Source organism: Monodelphis domestica, chromosome 6 (genome assembly GCF_027887165.1).
Source record: "Monodelphis domestica isolate mMonDom1 chromosome 6, mMonDom1.pri, whole genome shotgun sequence".
NCBI classification, from domain to species: Eukaryota; Metazoa; Chordata; class Mammalia; order Didelphimorphia; family Didelphidae; genus Monodelphis; species Monodelphis domestica.
Window position 1 is genome coordinate 231,808,561 of NC_077232.1, and position 21,000 is coordinate 231,829,560.

At 39.7% G+C, this 21,000-nt stretch overlaps 1 protein-coding gene across 1 annotated transcript in view; it reads right to left on the reverse strand.

The window, feature by feature from the left end:
* The window catches only part of ENPP6 (ectonucleotide pyrophosphatase/phosphodiesterase 6), a 96,796-nt gene that overhangs the window by 64,782 nt on the left and 11,014 nt on the right, over positions 1 to 21,000 (reverse strand). Inside the window, exon 2 of the mRNA XM_056802954.1 lies at positions 10,706 to 10,817. Within this exon, the coding sequence (XP_056658932.1) occupies positions 10,706 to 10,817 (112 nt within the window). The remainder of the gene's footprint in view (positions 1 to 10,705; positions 10,818 to 21,000) is intronic.

A 21,000-nucleotide genomic window follows, 5' to 3' on the forward strand; every position in this document is an offset into this window, starting at 1 on the left:
AAAGAAGGTTGCCATTCTAGTTGATATAGGGAGATCCATGCCCATCCTATCCATTAGCAAGTTTGCTATCAATTTGGATTACTTTACCAAATGACTCTTGGCCCTTAACAACACTGTAGCTGAATTATCATGTCCTTTCTCTGATTATGCTTTATCATAAGTCTCTTAAGTGCCTTGAAAAGCCACACAATACAGTGGAAAGAGCATTGGGTTTGGACTCAGAGGGCCCAGGTTTGAATTCTGACTGGCAGTTTCCACCTATGTGACCTTGAACAGGCCACTTCACCTCCAAGGGCTTCTGTTTTCTTGTCTATAAAATGAGGGAGTTATATTGCATGACCTCTGAGGTCCATTCCAATTCCAAGACTATGATACTTGGAAATAATATAATGAAATATTTAGTAGCATATCCATATCTCGAGAAAGAATTATGGGAGTAGAAATTCAGAAGAAAAACATATGCTTCATTACTTGGTTATATGGCTAACAGGATTTGAGGTTTTGATTTTAAAAGATTGCTCTATCTCAAAAATGAACAATATAGAAATACATTTTGAGTGATAATATATGTATAATTCAGTGAAATTGCTTATCAGCTCTGGGATGGGGGAGGGAAGAGGGGAGGGAGACAACATGAATCATGTAACCATGGGAAAATATTTTAAATTTAAAAAATTAGTAACATGTTCTAGAACAGCAAAAGCAGTGCAGAGCATAGCAAACCTATAATGTAGTTGCCCATAAACTGGTGAAGAATTGAACAAGATGTAATATATGAAGGTATTTTTTTTGAAAATTTTATTTAATTAGATGATTTAGAATATTTTTCCATGGTTACAAGACTCGTGTTCTTTCCTTCCCCTCCTCCCACCCCTTTCCCATATCTGATGCGTAATTCCACTGGTTTTAACATGTGTCATTGATCAAGACCTATTTCCATGTTGTTGATGTTTGCACTAGGATGTTCATTTAGAATCTACATCTCCAATCATATCCCCCTTGACCCATGTGATCAAGCAGTTGTTTTTCTTCTGTGTTTCTACTTCCACAGTTCTTCCTCTGGATGTGGATAGTGTTCTTTCTTATGAATCCTTCATAATTGTCCTGGATCACTGCATTGCCATTAATGGAGCAGTCCATTACATTCGATTGTACCACAATGTATCAGTCTCTGTGTACAATGTTCTCCTGGTTCTGCTCCTTTCACTCTGCATCAATTCCTGGAGGTTGTTCCAGTTCCCATGGAATTTCTACAGTTCATTATTCCTTTGAGCACAATAGTATTCCATCACCAACATATACCACAACTTGTTCAGCCATTCCCCAATTGAAGGGCATCCCCTCATTTTCCAGTTTTTGCTACCACAAAGAGCGATGAACATTTTTATACACTTCTTTTCCCTTATTATCTCTTTGGGGTACAAACCCAGCAGTGCTATGGCTGGATCAACTGGAAGACAGTCTTTTAGTGCCTTTTGGGCAATATATAAAGGTATTATGAATTCCTGAGTACATATGAACAAGATAATTCCAGGAAAACACAGGAAGGCTTGTAGGAACCAGTACAAAGGGAAGTGAGAACTAAAAGCATAATTCATACAATGTACAATAAACACAGTTTTGAAAGACAACTGAACTCCATTTATTGTAATAGCAACTTCTGGTCCCAACGACCTGATGATGAAACGCTGCTCTCACTTCTGCAGGGAGAATAAGGATCATGGATATCAAATGAGGGAAACAATACCAGATGAGGTCACTGTGTTGGTTAGTTTCACTTCAGTGTTTTTCTTTGTTTAAAAGAAGTTCAATGCTTGGATAGAAGGGGAGTGATTCAGGGTAAAAACAAAAGGCAACAATAACACTGTTTTTAAAAATGGAGGGGGTGGGGAGGGGGCTACTAGGTGGCTCAGAGGATTGAGAACCAGACCTAGAGACAGGAGGTTCTGAATTCAAATTTGACCTCAGACACTTCCTAGTTGAGTGACCCTGGGCAAATCACTTAACTGCCATAGCCTAGCCCTCACCACTTTTCTGCTTTGGAACCAATACACAGTATCGATTCTAAGAACAAAGGTAATTTTTTAAAATATTTTCTTAAAACGAGGGAAAAAACATAAATTGGGAAGAAGGAAGAGAAGACTTGGGAAGTTTGTCCTTTCACTTCCTCTTCGTTTCTTTCCTTCATTCCTTCACTCCTTCCTTCTATTCCTTTTCTTCCTTTCTTCATTCCTTCCTTCTTTCCTTTTCTCCTCTCTTCCTCCTTCCTTTCTTCTTTCTCTCTTTTCTTCTCTCCTTCTTTTCTTCCCTCCCTCCATCTCTCATTCTATCTTTCCTTCCCTTCCTCCCTCCTCTATTCTATCCTTCCTTTCCTTCCCTCCCTCCCTCATTTTATACTTCCTTTCTTTCCCTCCCCCCAGTTTATCCTTCCTTTCCTTCCCTCCTTCATTCTATCCTTCATTTCCTTGCCTCTTCCCTCCTCTTTGCTTGTTACTTTCCCTGTGCATTTTCATTGCTCTCCTTCCCTTTCCTAACCCTATCTCATTCTTTCTATATGTGTCTAGAGCAGGTAGACAGAGTCCTCTTCCTTCCCCAGACTCTTATTCCTCCTCCCTTGGAGAAGGAGAGGAGGGGCAAAGGGATGTGAAAACAGGCAAAGGCTCCTCTCTGACCTGTGTGAAGAATCTCTTCATAGTCTTTCGTTTCCTTTTATTGGCATTAGCAGCTGCTGAAGCTCTGGGGCCCTGGATGAATGAGCTTTTGATAGGTTTTTCAGGATTCTGGAGCTTGACAAAAGCACAGCTTGGGGGACCCATATTTCCATAGCACCATCATTCTTTGACCAGACCTTTTGTGAAGCTGTATGTCTGCTGGGACAAGACTTGAAGCCAACTGCTTGGCTCATTTCCAGCCGGCTTAGCCAGCCAGACCTGGCAGCAGTGAAGTATATGATGACAGCCTCCCTCCTCCATCCCCCTGCACCAATAACATGCTGATTGATGCTCCTTTCTCCAGGACAACCCGGGCTGTGGACCCAAGGCGCTGGCTCAGAAATTCTGGGACTGGGAGCCTGTTGTGGATGTTGAGAAATGGTCTGCAGAGCCCAAGCAGCAGGAGGCCTTGTTCATAAATGCTCATTTTTCAGTGCTCTCATGAACTACTTTTCCATTGGTCTGAGAAGTCCTTAGTAAGTGGGAGTGAGAGGCAGCGAGGTTGGCGGCAGAGATGGTCTAGTCTTGGGGAAGGAAGGCTCTCCTGGGATCAGGACACTTGGAGAAGACTGAGGCTTGCAATGCTGTGTGACCAAGGGCAAGGCATTTCACCTGATTGAGCTAAAGCCCTACTGCTGCCCCCAGCTTGTAAAATGATCGTGCTAATGCCTGGAGTACCAACCCCACAGGCCCCAGGGAAAGACAACTTGATGATTCCCCTTTATTTGCTAGTGTGAAAATGAATTCAACCAAAATTCTAGAATGTCTTGTGAAAGAGATGATTGACAAAATCTAGGAAAAGGCATGGCCATTCCAGAGATCCTGAGCAGCTCACGCCATGTCAGACTCACCGCATTTTGTTCTTTGACCAAGTTAGTAGGCTGGTAAGTCAAAGGAGTCACATACACACGTACATGATCATATATAAATATATATGCATATTCTCTCGGCATACTGTTGTTCAGTCATTTTCAATTATGTCCAACTCTTTGAGACACCATTTGAGGTATTCTTTACAAAGATACTGGGATGATTTGCCATCTCTTTCTCTAGTTCATTTTACAAATGAGGAAACTGAGGCAAATAGAGAAAAGTGACCTGCCCAGGGTCATACAGCTAGTCTGAAGTCAAATCTGAACCCAGAAAGAAGAATCTTCCTGACTTCAGAATGATACTTTATCCCCTGAGCCAGCTAGGTGCCCCTGGGTTTGCTACAGATGTGAAATTCTTGGCTATATTTTAGGTAACTTACATATATGTGTATAAAATGTGTATATATGTATATATTCATTTTATAGACATGCATCTATATGTATGATTATATGCAAATATATGTGCATACACACAGTCCTCCTTTCTCAGAGAGGTGAAACACCATGAATGCAGAATGAGGTGTTCATTACTAGGCAAGGCCCCTGTGTTAGTGAGTCTCACTTAAATGTTTACAGATAGATCAATGGGGGAGAGAGAGACAGACAGACAGAGACAGACAGACAGACAGACAGACAGAGTCAGAGACAGAGACAGAGAGAGAGAGACAGAGAGGGAGAGAGACAGAGAGAGAGGGAGACAGAGACAGAGAGAGACAAAGAGAGAGACAGAAAGAAACAGAGAGAGAGACAGAGATAGAGTCAGAGACAGAGACAGACAGAGACAGAGAGGGAGAGAGAGACAGAGAGCCAAAGAGAGAGAGAGAGAGAGAGAGAGAGAGAGAGAGAGAGAGAGAGAGAGAGAGAGAGAGAGAGAGAGAGAGAGAGAGAGAGAGAGAGAGAGAATGTGTGTGTGTATAGTTTACCTTAAGTTTAGTAAAGGATTTTACAGATAGTTTACCTAATGATCTTCACCTCTGTAGCTCTGTCTCTTGTTCTTCTGACTTGGCTTCTAGCCAGTGTTAAGGTAATCAGACTCATAATCACATCAAAACTGATAGAGGGTCAGTCCCAAACACACACATAGATGCACAATAGAGGCTGAGACTTGTGTATGTAAATAAGTAGATGCAGGAAGGTTTGTCGATCTGTCTCCTTTTTGCCTAGAGTTTGGCAAAGGATTGCACATATATAGTTAACCTCGAGGGCTTGGGAACAACTTACCTGGCTAAGCTACATAACTATAGTCATGCCACTGGCCAGTTGATGGTTGTATTCCTTGCCATTGGGGCAGTTACTAGGGCTGAGAAAATGAATGAGCAGTAAGGAATTTATTAATCGCTTATTCTTTGCCAGACTCAATGCTGGCACAGAGTGGGGAAAATCCCCACCTGAGAGAAAAGCAGGATCCAAACCAGGTTTGGAGTAAGTAAAAGCCAGACTTTGTTGAAAGATGACAAGATTTTGACTGAAGAGTGCAAGGGCAGTCAGAGGCCACCAGTCAATTCACAGTCGCCTACAATGGGTCACAGTTAGGCGCTACATGCTCAGGATACAGATACAAAGGATTAAATAATGTTTCTGGGCAAAGACCTTACATTCTAAGGGAAAAGGAGTGTTAGGTAAACATGACAAATACATATATCAGTTCATACAGAATAAATAAAAAGAGACTAAATACAAAGTAATTGAATAGTGGTGGATTCCACCCTGGAACCACCCTTGAACAAAAGTTCATATCTTGCCCAGAAATAGGCTTGTGCCTCATCACTGGGGAGCTAGCTCCAATTTATATCATTGGAGGGTACTTCTCCCTTTTCCAGGTCCCCTTCATGTATTGTCTTCCTTAATTATAATGCAAGCTTTTTGAGGTCTTACATTTGTATCTTCAGTAATTAGCACAATTGTACTTGTTCATTATTTAATTCCTTTTCCTTTTTCCTTGTTAAATTCCCTAGAATAGGTTAGTATTAGTTAGATTAAGATAATTGAGTGTAGGTTGTTTGTTATTTTGTAATTCAGGTAATTGGTAATTATTTTAGATTGTGCACAAATGCAAAAAAAAGTGTTTTCAACCTAATTTATGCTTTGTGCAAAGGGGGGAATGTAGTAAGCAAAGGAAGATCATAAAAAAATTTTGCAGAATGAACTGCATTTGATTGACAGGGACATGTGACAGAATCACATGAAAGCCTGGGTCGAGATTCTAAGGTACCAACTGAAAAAAAAAAAGTCTCCTGGAGGAGACTTTGGAGACAGCTGGAATTTCCATCTTTTCTACAAGGTTTCTGGCCCTTTGTAAGATACCAGCTTTTGTGGAGAAAAAAATGTTTTTACTGGCTGCTGGCAGCTGGACAGATGACCAAAGAAGAACCACTTCTCTGCTGGACCTACTTTGGACATTTACTCTGGGATCCTGGCTCATTTACAGGACTCTGTATTGTGAGGTTCTGTTTGGGGGGAAAACTTAACTTATTTAGCCTAGGTGAGATAGCCATTAGGATATTATTAAGGGGATTTAGATTGGGAATAAGATTAAGTACTTCCTTCTCCCTTGTTACCCTCCTTCCTCTCCCTCTCCCATCAATAAACTAAAAGTATTTATATGTTTTCCCTCCTGTCTCCTTCCCCTTTACAATCCCACCATAACACAATCCTGGTAAATGTTTAATAAATGCTCTATTATCTATCTATCTATCAATCATCTATCAATCATTCTATTTCCCTACTTATCATCTAAAATTTCCCTGATCACTTTGATATCCCTAACAACAACATATATATATACCCCCATACATATATACATACACGCATATGTGTGTATATATATATATATTTACATATATATATATATATATAGAGAGAGAGAGAGAGAGAGAGAGAGAGAGAATTTAAGTTTAGCAAAGAATTTCACCAAATCTCTTCTGCTCTCCCCATGGACAGGATGGAGGGATAGATGTGGACTAGATGTTAGTACAGGATCAAGATAGTTCAGGATTGAGAACTAGTTGGATAGATAGACCTAAAGAACAGTCTTAATGGCTCATTGTCACTGTGGAAGGCAGTCCCCGGGATTCCATCCATGCTATCTAATAGTGTAATCAATAACTTAGATATTGTCATAGAGGGTACACTAATCAACTTTTTAGATAATGTAAAGTTTAGTGGGGTAACTAATTCACTGGATGACAGCATTGGGATCCCAAAAGATCTTGACAGACTAGAACACTCAGCTGAATCTAATATGATGAGATTCGATGACAATAACCACAAGGTTTGAAAGAAGGGTTTTTTTTAAAAAATCACCTTCATGAGTATAAGATAAGACAACAATTCAACTAAAAAAAGAATTGGGGGAGATATATATGGCATGTTCAATATAAGTCAACAATGTGATTAATATATGACAGCCAAGAAAGTTAATGGATGAAATCTGATGCTATATTATATAATTATAGTATATTATATATCATTATATCGTTAAATATTATAAATGTAATTATATCTTTTATATATTTATATAGTATATTGCATGTATTTATGTGTGGGTATATATAACCCCCCATATACATATGAATATATATATATATATATATATACAGACACACTAATATAGTTAGAGGGTCCTGAGATACCCTGGTCTGAGTTTACACACTTAGAATACTGTGATCACTTTTGTATCCCATATTTTATGAATGACATCATTGGTTAGCTACAGTATGGTAGCAAGGATATGCTGGATCTGGTTTGTGAGATCTAATTGTTAAATTCTGGGCATTTACATGTCAGAAACTTTAGGATGCTACAAATCACGGACTGGTTTATTGTTTTGTTGACAGTCTAGACTTTAAAAAGTGATGGAGAAAATATTAATAATGCAAATGAGACTAAAATGTGTGTCCTGTATATATTTGGGGATGGGATGGGGAGCTGGTTGTTAAACATTTCCAAGCATACTCCTGAGAGAAAAATCTTGAATACAAATCACAGAAGGCCAGGCTGTTTAGCCTGGAGAAAAGAAGACTTGAACAGAGGTTGAAATGCATGATAGCTGTCTTTAAGTGTATGCAAGACTAGTTTGCAGAAGAAAAATGGAGATTTATTCAGTCGGACCCAATGACAGAACAAGGAACAATGATCAGGAGTTAACAAAGATATTCATTTCGGTTCAATAGAATCCTATTAAGGAGAGTTATTATTTACCATCCAAGGTCATACAGCTATGAAATCTAGTTAATGTGACAGAATCATCTCCACTAATGTGTTAAAGGAGAAGATTGCTCCTCCCTTCCCAAGTACCATATGTCTGCAGCAGGCAGGAGGGGAAAAATATGCTTTGACAAGCAGAACTCCATGGTGCCTCTCAAATTACATCGCTCCTGCATAAAATAATAAATGTAATAACAACTCATTTCTATGAACACCTTTCTTACAATAAACCTATGAGTTTGGGAATATGTACTTATTCTTATCCATATCCACACAAATCCATCCAGAGGTGAAGTGACTTGCCCAGAGTCTCATAGCTGGAAAGGGGGCAGAATTGGACTTAGAATTGCATTCTCCTGACTGCCAGTCCAGTACTCTTGCCATCCTTTGTTTTGAGGGGCCAGGATAGTACTGGACTTATTTGAAAGCAAATGGCTAGAGCCACCTGTCTGGGTGTCATAGATCCAGAACCAAACATGTCTTTCAGCATTATTTAGGTCAGCACTCATATTTTATAAATGAGGAGACTGAGGCACATAGCTTCAGTGATGGACAAGTGGCAAAATCAGGATTCAAACCCACTTTTGACTCTCATAATACTTCCCCTTCTCTCTGGGGCATCGATTGCCAAGACAGAGCTCTCGTCCATTGCCCTAGCATCCTAGAATATGGAGAGGATAGAATCCTAGAACCCCAGAAATGGAGAGAGCTTTGGCCATCATCTAGACTGACCCTTTTACTTGACAAATGAGGATCCTAGGATGTGAGCCTCATTCTTAGAGAGGCTGTGACATTCTATACTAGCCCCAAAGGCTCAATGATGAGACAACAGCACTGAGCCTATCCTTCACCATCCTTGTGAAGAGGAGAGAGTTCTTGTTGTCAGCAGCTTGGACAGAACAGCTGTGAGAGGCAGGGTAGGCTGTGCCCCACAGAGTGACACACCAGAACAGGGAACAGCTGTTGAAGGAAGCCAAGGGCGGAACTCAGCCAGTAACCTGGGGGCAGCTGTTTCCAATCACTTCCTGGTGGCATTGATGGAAAGCAGACCTAGAGAGCACAGCACTGGAACATTCCCAGACACCAGGATCTTGATCTTTATTAGACTGGCCAGCTCAGCCTGTGAGAGCTGCAGCAAGCTTGAAGAGGCTAATGATGTACAGCATACATGCAACAAGCCTGGTAACCTGAGAACTCTCTCACTTCAGCTCAGCAAGCTCTTATTAAGCACCCACTGCATGCGAGGGTCACAGAAGCATTGGAAGGAACCCTTGAAGCTCAGGGTAGGCAGGTGACACAGGGTATTGAGAGAAGATGGGAGGTCCTGCGTTCAAATCCAGTCTCAGACACTTCCCAACTGGGTGACCCTGGGCAAGTCACTTAACCCCCAATACCCAATCCTTACTGCTTTTCTGCCTTGGAACCAATATACATTGTTGATGCTAAGATGGAAGGTAAGGATTTTAAAACAAAAAAGAAGTGTGGCCCTATGACTGCTCTGTAGTCAAATGTCTCAGAGAAGTCACTAACTGTTCCTGTCTCTCTGGTTCTGCATCAGGAGAAACAAAAATAAGCCACAGATGCTTATCTTAAGGAAGACACAAATGATAACAGCACAAAATAGAATATGAGTAGTAGGCAGAAGTGGAAAGAAAGCAGGGCCAGCGTGAGAGGCAGTGTAGTGTGAGAGCTCTGGCTTGGAGTCAGAGGATGCTGTTTTAAGCCCTACCTCCGAGGCTTACTAATCGTATTGGGAGTCCTTTTGCCTGTCCCTCTCCAACTGATGCTTCTTCTCATTACGCCGCCATGGGGTAAGTGCTGGCATGAGTTGCTGTGGCCAGAATTATCTCTCTGGTGACCCATCCTCTGGGGATGAAGCTTTTTTAATTCAGCCAGGCTGAGCCTCAGATGATGGGCACGTGCTCTGGCACCAGTACTTGTAGCCGAAGCCTTCCACATCTGTAGAACCTACCTGAGCTTTTGCTCCTCTGGAAGGCAGAGCCTTCAGGATCCTCTATCCATATACATACTGCCAAAAGGCATCAAAGTAGGACTTTAGTGGATGGACTCAAAAAGCATTTTTAACGCCAAACTCACTGAGCTCCACCTCCTAGACCCTGGGGAGACTTTGCAAGGGAAAGAGAGTTGCATGTTCTGGGTCCTGTGCTTTGGAGTTGGAATATCTCTAAGGAAACCTCTTGTTCCCACTTTGGTCCTGCCTGTGACAGTACTCTAATAATTTCCCAACCATCCTGGCAGGGTTAGAAGAGGCACTTGTAGGCATGGGAACGAAATTAACTGTGAAGAATCCCAGCTTCCCATTCCTTTCTAGAACATATCCTAATAAATAAAAGATGGAATGACTGAGGAAGCAAAGACTTGATCTTCTAAGCACATCCATCTATTAAGCGATACATGCCAATTGCCCAACAAATTGGACCAAGTCTCTTCCTCAGCTTAGGGCTGGACCGTGAATACAGGGGAAGACAGACTTTGAAGCATGAAAAACAATTAATCAAATAAGACTAATTGATTAGAAGGAAACAATACAATACTGAGTAAGCTGATTTCTAATTGGATGGAAGATGAAGGACTTTCAAGTAGGGGGGAGAGAATAATTCAGGAAAAGAGGCGTCCCCACCCTCCCCATGTATCTGTACGCAATCAAAGGAACATGACCCAATAATTGGTTGATCAGGATGGGGCCATTTTCCAGAGAAGACATATGGGTTGCTTGAGAGGTACAGTTCTGAGAAAAACTCCTCATATCAATCTTGGGATCTGACAGTGTTTCTGGTCAGCATAACCCAGGTCTCTTCATCTACCCAAATCTTCACTCTTATGCTGAGCTTGCTTCAAGGTCGGTGCTGAAAATAAGGAAGGGCCATGGTACAACCTAGAATTGGGGGCACTTACTTTAAAGAGATAATAGCATCATGGACCGCATTGGCGAAATCGGTATCCGTTGGGACATTTTTATATTCTAGACAGTAAGAAGGTCTGACACCAAGGATTTCAACCTCACAGCCTGAAAAGAAGAAAAAAGAGAAAAGAGAAAGCATGATTACTTTTTAAACTCTGTGTGAGTCAGCTATATGAACATTTAGCAAGGCTATGACTATTGTGAAAATGAAAACCACATTAATTTTCTCAAAATGAGGAGGCAGCCTAGTATTATGGAAAGAACATTAGGCTAGAATAGAGGGGACCCAAATTCAAGCCTTGATTCTGCCATCAATTCCTCCTATGACTGTTTTTAGATAATAACTAGCATTTAGGAACCGAATTTGTAATGTCATTTTTTATTGTTGACTGTTTTCTTCCTCTTGTTCAGTCACAGACCCTTTGTGACTCCATTTGGAGTTTTCTTGGCAAAGATACTAGAGTAGTTTATCATTTCCTTCTCCAGCTCATTTTACAGATGAGGAAACTGAGGCAAATAGGATTAAGTGATTTACCCAGAGTCACACAGCTATTCAGTGCTTGAACCCTGATTTAAATTCACAATGAGCCTTTCTGACATCAGAGTACTCTATTCACTGGACCCTTAGCAACTTTCTAGCTCCAGGAGTGGAGTGGAGTAGAGTGAGTGAGTGTGTGTGTGTGTGTGTGTGTGTGTGTGTGTGTGTATGTCTGTAAAAAAAAGGAATTTAGGGGGCAGTTGGGTAGCTCAGTGGATTGAGAGCCAGGCCCAAAGAAGGAAGGTCCTGGGATCAAATCTGGCCTCAAGACACTTCCTAGCTGTGTGACCCTGGGCAAGTCACTTGACCCCCATTGCCTAGCCCTTACCACTCTTCTGCCTTGGAACAGATACACAGTATTTTCATAAGAATTTAATAATTCCTCCCACTCCAACCTCTCCAAGAATGATTGGTGAAGATTATGGAGGTCATGATGGCTCCTGTGACTAGCCTGAGAAAGCAGGTTTCTATTGTTAACAAGGGAAGGCTTTTTTTATACAGCTCCAGAATGCTTTAGCTTTTTGGTTTGCCATCTCACACTGTTGATTCATACAGAGCTAGCTTGTAATCTATAAAAGCTCTCAGATCTTTTTCATAGAAACTTCAGTCCAAACACATCTTCTCTATCTTGATCTTGTAAAGCTGATTTTTTTAAACACAAATTTAAATCTTTGGATTTCTCTCATGTTTGTTTTAGCTCGTTAGATTCAGGTCAGTTCTTTTCTGAGAGGGGTGGGGGACCTGGCTTTTTAATCCAGCATATTTGCTACCTCTTCCTCACTTTATGTCATTTGCAGATTTAATAGGGCTACCTCAAAGTAATTGATCAAAATGTTAAATAGCTCTTAGCCAAGCATAGTCCTGGGGCACTCCTCTGGAGATTTCCTTCCAAGTTGAGGCTGAGCCTTTTAAAACTATGCTTTGATTTTGGCCATTATAGCCTTTCCCAAATCCATCTACTTATACTACCATCTAGCTGGAATCTCTCCATCTTCTCTGGAAATATAGCATGAGAAACTTTATCAAATGTTTTCGTAATCTCTAGGTAAACTCTCCCTCCAACTTGTGCCTGGATCTGCCAGTTTAGTAACCTTGTCAAAGGATTATCTGGCATGATCTTGGCTTGATGAAGCCAAGTTGGTTAATAATAATAGCTAGCTAAATGTGTACAGTCCCTACATGTGCCAGGACTGTGCTATGTGCTTTTTACAAATATTATCTCATTTGATCCTCACAACAACCCTGCCAGGTAGGTGCTATTATTATCCCCATGTTACAGTGGAGGAAACTCAGGTTCAATTACAAACTCAAGCACCTAGCAAGCATATGAACTTGGGTCTTCCTGACTAACCAAGCCCAGGGCTCTATCCATTATACTACTTAGCTGGTTCTTTCTAATCTTTACTTCCTTTTCCAGATGTTCACAATTTCCACACAAGTACTATAGCCTAGGAATTTCCCAGTAATTAAAGTCAAGATTATGGGTCTATATTTCACTGATTCTATTTTCTTCCCTTAAAAAAAATCACAACAAATATTTATTTGCTCTTCCTGTTTCCAATTTTTGTCAGTTGGTTTTCTTCTCTCTCCTTTATCAAATTTGCTAATTGTTAATTTTATTAGTCTTTTTTAAAACAGCTTTTTGTTTTTCTTACTTAATTGTTGTTTTGTTTTGCTGATTTATGCTTTTGTTTTAATCATCTCCTTTGTGCTTGCTTTTGTCATATTAATTTGTTTATTTTCTAATGATTTGAATTACAAACAACTCATTTTCTTATATTCTGTCCTGTTAATATCACATTAAGTGATGTAAAGTTGCATCTAAGTATTGCCTTGGCTACATCCCATAGATTTGGATAGATTTTAAAATATTTTCATTATCTTTAATATAACTTATTATTGTTTCAATAATAGGTTCTTTTACATACACATTATTCAACAAGTCATTTTTGTAGTTTTCATATAATCCTATATCTTTTTTATCATATTTTCCTTGTTGATAACAGTTTTACTGCATTATGACCTGTAAATATTAATGACAGCCTTAATGAATTTATCCAACATTTCATTAAGCCCTGCAACATGTTCTGTCTTTGTGACTAATTCATGTGTATTTGAAAAGAAAGTATATTCCTTACTTTTTCCTTTCAGTTCTTTCCATGTGTCAAATCCAATTTCTTTAGTTCTCTGTTTTGGTTTATAACATTTTTCTTGTTTATCTTTCTGTATAAGATCATAGTCAATTAATGGAGTATTGATATCTGCCCTTATTGTTGAATTTTTTTTTACTTTCCTCTTTATATATTTGAATTTTTTTTACTTTCCTCTTTATATATTTTAATATTATATATACATAATTTCCTCTTTATATATTATTGTTGATTTTTATCTAATTCATAACTCAGTTAACTTTTCTTTGGACATCCCTGCCACAAAAGTTCCACAACTGTTTAATTATCCAATTCTGCAAGATGATTTTTTAAAACACCTAAAATCCAATATGTTTTGAGCATGTATTTAAATTATCACATCATTTCTGTTGTGCTCTTTATGAGAAATAATTATTGTTTAATAGTTTCTTTGACATTTGTTCCAAATGAGCCAAAATAGCAGTACTCAGAATTAGCACAGTATTATTTTTAAAAAAGTCTTAACTCCATAGTATTCTAGATATTACAAAATACTCAGATGGAGCCCTCAGTTCAAGTTCTAGCTATGGGGCCTTGGGCAAATTGTTTAATCTCTTGTGGCCTTGGTTTTCTTCTCTCTTTGTTGGACAATTGACATATACTGCTTAATAAATTGAAATGTTTGGAAGCTTGAACCTTTATTTCCTCAGACATTTCATCTCTCACCCACCACATCAGCTAATATGATTACCAAGAAAGGATACAGAGAGAAAAGAAGAGGACTCGAGTCAGAGGCTTGGTGGGCAGATACCAGTGGAAAGGAGACAGATGATTGATTAGGCATTTTCACCCTTGATGTTCAAGGGATATCTGGGCCAAATCTAATAATATGATCTAGCAAAAGGAAGTGAGAAAGAATGGTCAGACCATTATACTCAGAATAGAACTGTACCAGGAAAACCCAGGAAAGAGGAAATATCCAGGATGGGAAGATGATCTGCGGTGTCAAATACCTTAGAAGTCAAGAAAGGTGAGGCCTGACTCTAAGCCATCTTTTTTAACAATTGATATTGTTGGTGACCTTGGAGAGACAAATTTCAGTTGAAGGGTGATATTTGAAGCCAGTCTATAAAAGGTTAGGAAGTGAGTGGGGAGAGAAGAAAGGGAGTTGATGAATATAGATAGCTTAAAAAGTTGTTTTTTTCCAAAGAATTTGTCTGTGAAAGAGAAGAGAAATGTAGGATGATAGTTTGAGATGATGCCAGAGTGAATTAAAGGTTGTTTTTTATAATGATTAGAGAAAACTTGAAATGTTTGTAGGCAGCAGCAGAAAAGTCAAGAGATATAGGAAGAGACTGGCGATTGGAGAGAGGGGTTGGCTCAGGGGGCAAATTGCCAGGATATATGGCAAGGAATCAAAGGCATAAGTATTGGGGCTGGTTTTGATAAAGATAAGGGCCATGTCTTCATCAGAGTCTGGAGCAAAGGAAGGGATGATGGAGAATAATGTTGAGGAGGTCTGAGTAATAAAATAGGGGAGGAAAGAAGCTCATGATTGATGGCCCTTCTTTCCTAGATAAGGGAGGAGAGGTCCACATCTGCCAAGATGGAAGAAGGAATTAATATAGGAGACTTGAGAAGAGAAGGCTTGAAACAGAGATTTAGGGAAGAAGTGGTAAGGATTATAGTGAGCTCAGATATTGCAAGTTTATAGGTGATGGGTGGCATTTGCTTTCTGACCTTTCAACAATCCCAGTAGAAGTAGAAAAGGCCAATGATGGGGTTGAAAAGTCATGAGGGGTAACGTGCTAAGGGATCAAGGGATTTGAGAGCTGAGGATAGCATTGTTGGACTGGCCAACTCTAGGGCAAGACTAGGAAGGGAGGAAAAGGAGATTAATGAGATAATGTATGTAAAATTCTTTGGAAACTCTAAAGCCAAAAATAAATGTGAGAAATTTGTATTGTTAGCCATGAACTTTGTTATTTGGAAAGACTTACAGGGAGAAAATCCATCCCTAACTCAGACTCATTTCTAACTCATCTTTACAGCAATTTTGACATGAAGCACAAATGGAAAGATAGAAATAATACTTATCATTGTCCTTTTTGTTGAGTTGAGTATATGATGTTATCCTTCCTTTATTTGTGGTAATGAAATTAATTTGTCATTTAAAAAAGCAGCAGCTCAGAATAGAACAGAGGCTAAGTGCTAAGGGACAAAGAGAGGCAGCTAGGGATAGAAATGGAAAAATCCCTGAACTCAGGTCTTCTACCAACCAACTTTCTCTTTCTGAGTCTCAGTTCTCTAATCCATGAAATCAACAGATTTAATTAAATGCTCTTCTACATTCTTTCTTCTTCTGACATTCTAGGATTCTGATTTTGTTGTGTTGTGTTGACTGATAGAGCAAGTAATAGAGAGAGAAAGGAAAGAGATTTCACAGAAACTTTTTTTTTAAACCCTTACCTTCCGTCTTGGAGTCAATACTGTGTATTGGCTCCAAGGCAGAAGAGTGGTAAGGGCTAGGCAATGGGGGTCAAGTGACTTGCCCAGGGTCACACAGCTGGGAAGTGGCTGAAGCCAGATTTGAACCTAGGACCTCCTGTCTCTAGGACTGGTTCTCAATCCACTGTGCTACCCAGCTGCCCCCTCACAGAAACTTTTTGAGGGTTTTCTCACCAATTTCGTGGTCAGCCATAAACTGTGGCATTTAAAAGAGTGGGTGCCATAAACTGTAATAATTAAAATGGTTGAGGGTCACAAACTGTAGTGAGTAAAATAGTGGAAGATATAAATTGCAGTAGATATAAGAGTGGGTGAGTAAATTGTGACCGCAGGAAATATGTTTTCACTACAGTGTCTTGTTTTTAAATCAAATATTTAAGGTGGTCCCCAGGGAAATATTCCCAATTATGAATATACCCAAGTCAACTGGGTTTTATAGAGATTTTTAATTAATAATACAATGAGGAATCAAAGAAAAAGAGAGAAAGAGTAAGAAAGGAATAAGTATGAAGGGCCTTAAGCCAATATGGCCTAGACCTGAGTCTTAAGAGAGAGAGATGAGTCAGTCTTTTATCACTCACCACAAGATTTGTCCAAGCAAGGATTCTAGTGACACCAGGCCAGCATCATCTCAGCTGCCTTCACCAGTTCAATCAATCTGAATCTCCCCAAGAGAGTCTCGAGAGAGACCCTTCAAGGCAGCCTTTCCCAGCTGACTGTATCAGAATGAGTCCCCTTGAGCTCCTATCTGAGCTTCTATTTAAAGGGCAATTTCTCCTATGTCACCTCCCCTAAGTCCTTACATCTACCATTCACAGTAGATGTTTTCCAAAGGACTGGCCATTCTTAATTCATATCTTGCTCTCACCTTTTCTGGGTAGACTAAAACTTCTGAGTAAATCACATCAGGAAAGCTCTGAGTAAGTTTTCACCTCTTTGCTCCTTGTAAGTTCACAAGTTGCCTGACATAGGTACTTAGCACCCCTTTCTAAAAATAGGCATGGCTTAAGTATGGGTTTAAGTACTTTTCATTGTTCTGCAAGGAGTTTTCTCCCCTAAAGCAGTCTTAAGTATGGGTGAAGTAGAGGTCTTCCCATTTCTGATCTAAATAGAGTTCTCACATTTTTAAATGGGGAATTTTCCCAATAGGGAATTGTCCCAATGAAAACTTCCCCAATGGGGAATTTTTTAACATTCACAAGTCTGAGAAATTTCAAGACTCACAGTATGTGTGGGTGTCTGTCATCAGTTGTAGATTTTTTCTGGAGCAGTAAAAATCAATCAATAAAAAAACATGTAGGGTATTGGAGGACATAGATTCTAATATGTGGTCTTATGGGTTTCAGGGTAGTACAGTAGATAGAATACCTGCCTGACATCTGAAAGACTCCTCTTCCTAAATTTAAATCTGGCCTCAGAATCTAGAGTGATACGGGATAAGTCACTCACCTCTGCCTCATTTTCCTCTCTGTAAAATGAACTGGAGAAGAAAATGGCAAAATTCTCAAGTGTCCACCACAAAACCTCCAATGGGGTCATGAAGAGTAGCACATGACTGAAAATGACTGAACAAAATATGGTCTTACCATTAGAACTCATGAATTCCTTTCTGAGCTCCCTATCCTAGACTTACTCTAGAGCCTTGGACACATCATTCAGCTTCTAAGACTAATGTAGACATATGCACAACAAAATAGACATCAGTTTATGAAATTGAGTCCGGTGAGGCCAATTTAATGGGAATTATCTTCATGAGTGGCAAAAGTAGAGACTTCTAGGTCCCTGTGCCAGGTAAACAGGAGAAGAATTCAGCTGTCTGGCTTTTATAGACTTGGAGTTCAGCATCTCACACATTATCTTGGAGTAAGGTTTTAGACTCGGAGGGGAGTTATTCCTTCTCTTTTCCCTTGAAGAGACAGTTCAGGGTCTCAGCAATTAGAGTGGTCAAGAAAACGAGTTCATATCCAAACTCAGTCATCAGTTACTAGTCGTGTGAGCTTGGACAAGTTGCTTTAACCTCTCTCTGCCTCTGTTTCCCCATCTCTATCTCCCAGGCTTATTCTGAGGATCAGACAAAATAATATGTGCAAAGTGCTTGGCAAACTTTAAAATGGTAGATGAACTCTTTCTCCTTTTTCTCTTCTTCTTATTACTATTATTACATACTTCCTTTTGGGTAATACTAGAAACAGCCTAGCTCCATCTACCTAAATTTCAAGGCTGGGAAAAGCAATCTTCAGACAACCTAAGGAATTCCTCTATAGACTGCCATGGAGAGGTAGTGAGCTCCCTATTACTGGGAGTCTTTAAGTTGGAAGACATTAGTTGCAGACATTGTAAACCAGATTCCCATTTAGGAATGGATTGTATCAGACCAATATGATTGTTTATAGGGGCAGCTCGGTGGCCCAGTACATAGCATTTCAGATCTAGAATTAGGAAGATTAATTTTTTTTTTAGTTTAAATCTTGCCTCAGATATTTGCTATATGACTTGAGCAAGTTACTTAACCCTATTTTCCTCAGTTTCCTTATTTGTAAAAAGAACTGGAAAAGGAAATTACAAACCATTCTGGGTATCTTTGCCAAAAAAAAAACCCAAATGGGATCGTGAAGAGTCAGACACAAGCGGAAAACAACTGAACAGCATTAAAGATTGCTTGCCACTCTGAGATTCTCTCATTCTCTGATCATGGCATCTTACAGTTCATCTATTTAGTGCAATTCTATTATTTTACAAGTGAGATCTAGCTGAGGGCAGAATAGTGTAGTTGCAGAGATGTCAAATCTGTAACTTAGGTCTCAAGCTTTCATAAAATTCCCAATTTAAACTGAGATTAAAATGTAATTGTGCGGCAGGTAAATGGCTCAGTAGACATATACATATAGGCTCAACTCTGACCTCAAACACTTCCTACCAATGTAACCCTGGACAAGTCCCTTAACCCCAATTCCCTAGTTCTTACTGATCTTCTATCTTGGAACCAATACCTAGTACTGATTCTAAGACAGAAGGTAAGTTTTTTTTTTTAATACAATTGGGAAATTTTAATGAAATAAATAAAATTATAGTACAACATAGATAATGTTAATTGATGGTTTTCTAACTCAATATGCACTCCATAGGAATCTGTTTCTATTTGAGCTTGGCATCTCTGTGGAATGAACACTTGGAGTTAGGAGAGCTGGTTTGGAATTCTAGCTCTGATATTTATTAGTTATGGAATTATGAGCAAATCACTGGATTTCTCTGTGCCTCAGTTTCCCTGAATATAAAATATGGATATATAATTTATATTAACCGCTTCATTGAGCTGGGCAGTTCTTAGGAAACCTTAATCACTGTGTAAGTGTGAGTTGTTATTAGATCCATTATCAGAGTCAGAATCTGAACCAGAGCCCAAAACTCTTGTCTCTCCATACAGAACTCTCCCACATTTTGATGACTCCTTGATACTCCAAGCTGGGTGGCAGGAAAACTGCATCTATGGACCACTAAATGGAGCCCACAAAATGGAATTTCTCCAGGCAAGCTTCCTGAGCATAGATCTCTCTTTCCAAGGCTCATTGGTGTCTTCCTTGCCAACTTTGACACCTTATGCAATCCTAAACCCCCTGAGCTGCATTTTTTGCAATAGGAGACAGGTGTGCAACTGTTGAATGCATTTCTCAAGAGAGCTTATTAAACCAGTTCAAGCCAATTAACTCTCCTAGAAAACATGTCACCTTTCTCAGGAAAACACATCTGTGGCCTAGGAACTTGTGGGAACAGGCCCTCTGGGAAAATATGGCCTTAGATTAGGGAGGAATGAACATTCTCCAGGACTGGAGTCAATCCATAGGACCAGGAGGCATTTCTCAGATGTTCCTGCTGGTGTTTGACTTGGAATGGGGAGCTGAGGGGAACCAGCTGCCCCTGAGAAATAAGAATAACTATAATAACTTACCTTTTTAAATCACTTTAAAGTATACAAAGAACTTTCCTCACAAGAGCCCTGTGAAATAAAGTATATTGTTCCCTTTGTTTTACAGATGAGAAAACTGAGGCTCATTCATGGCCGTTAAGCATATTCATGTTATTAAATGTCTTACTGGGAACTCAAGTCCAGGTCTTCCCACCCCAAGACCATAACAGTCCCCACCATACCAGTTGTATTCAGTCATTTCAGTCATGTCTGACACTTTGTGACCTAGTTTGGGCTTTTCTTGGCTGGGATATTGGAGTGGACTGCCATTTCCTTCTCCAGATCATTTTACAGATGAGGAAACTGAGGCCAACAGGGTTAAGTGACTTGTCCAGGGTCACACATATAGTAATTGTCTGAGACCAGATTTGAGTTTAGGAATATGTGTCTTCCTTACTCCAGGTCAGGTACTCTAAGCACTATGGTACCACCTAGCTTCCCTACCACCCCAGATTGACTGTCTCAATATTTAAATGTGGGGGAGGGCACCATTGTCAAACTTTGTTCAAGCCACACAAATACTTTGTTCCAATTCTGACTGGAAGGGCATGTCTGTGTGTGAATGAGTGTGTTTGTTCGTTTAAGATCTTAGATTTAGAGTTGGCAGGGACTTTAGTGGCCACAGTCCTGTTGAAAAAAAAAATTCTGTCCTTTCAGGTTTTTAGCCTAATTAATGAGGCAAACTCAGGCTAGGTTCCCATCAGCAAGGGGCGGGCCCAGGCAGCTCATTTCCTCCCCAAATACTTGACACTTTGCACAGGTTGGCCAGGTATGTTACTTGACGTGCCTCTGTGGCAAAACCTAGGGAATCTGAAGATATAGACTGAGTGATACTTCCCTACAATACTGATTAACCAGCAGAGCTGGGAACACAAAGGGGCACTGAGGCAATTTATCTTTTAATATCCCTTTATTATACAAATGAGGAAACAGAGGCACAGAGAGGTAAAATGATTTGCCCAGGGTCACACAGTGAGTAAGTGACTAAACCTGGATTTGAACCCAGGTCTTGTGGATTCCAAGTCTAATGCACAGTTTATGATCACCTAAGGCAAGGATTATTAAACCCCTTAAAGGGTCTGTGGGTAGATTTCAAGGGCGAAAAAAATTATATCTTAGTTTTCACTATTGGTTTCCTTTGAAATAGCA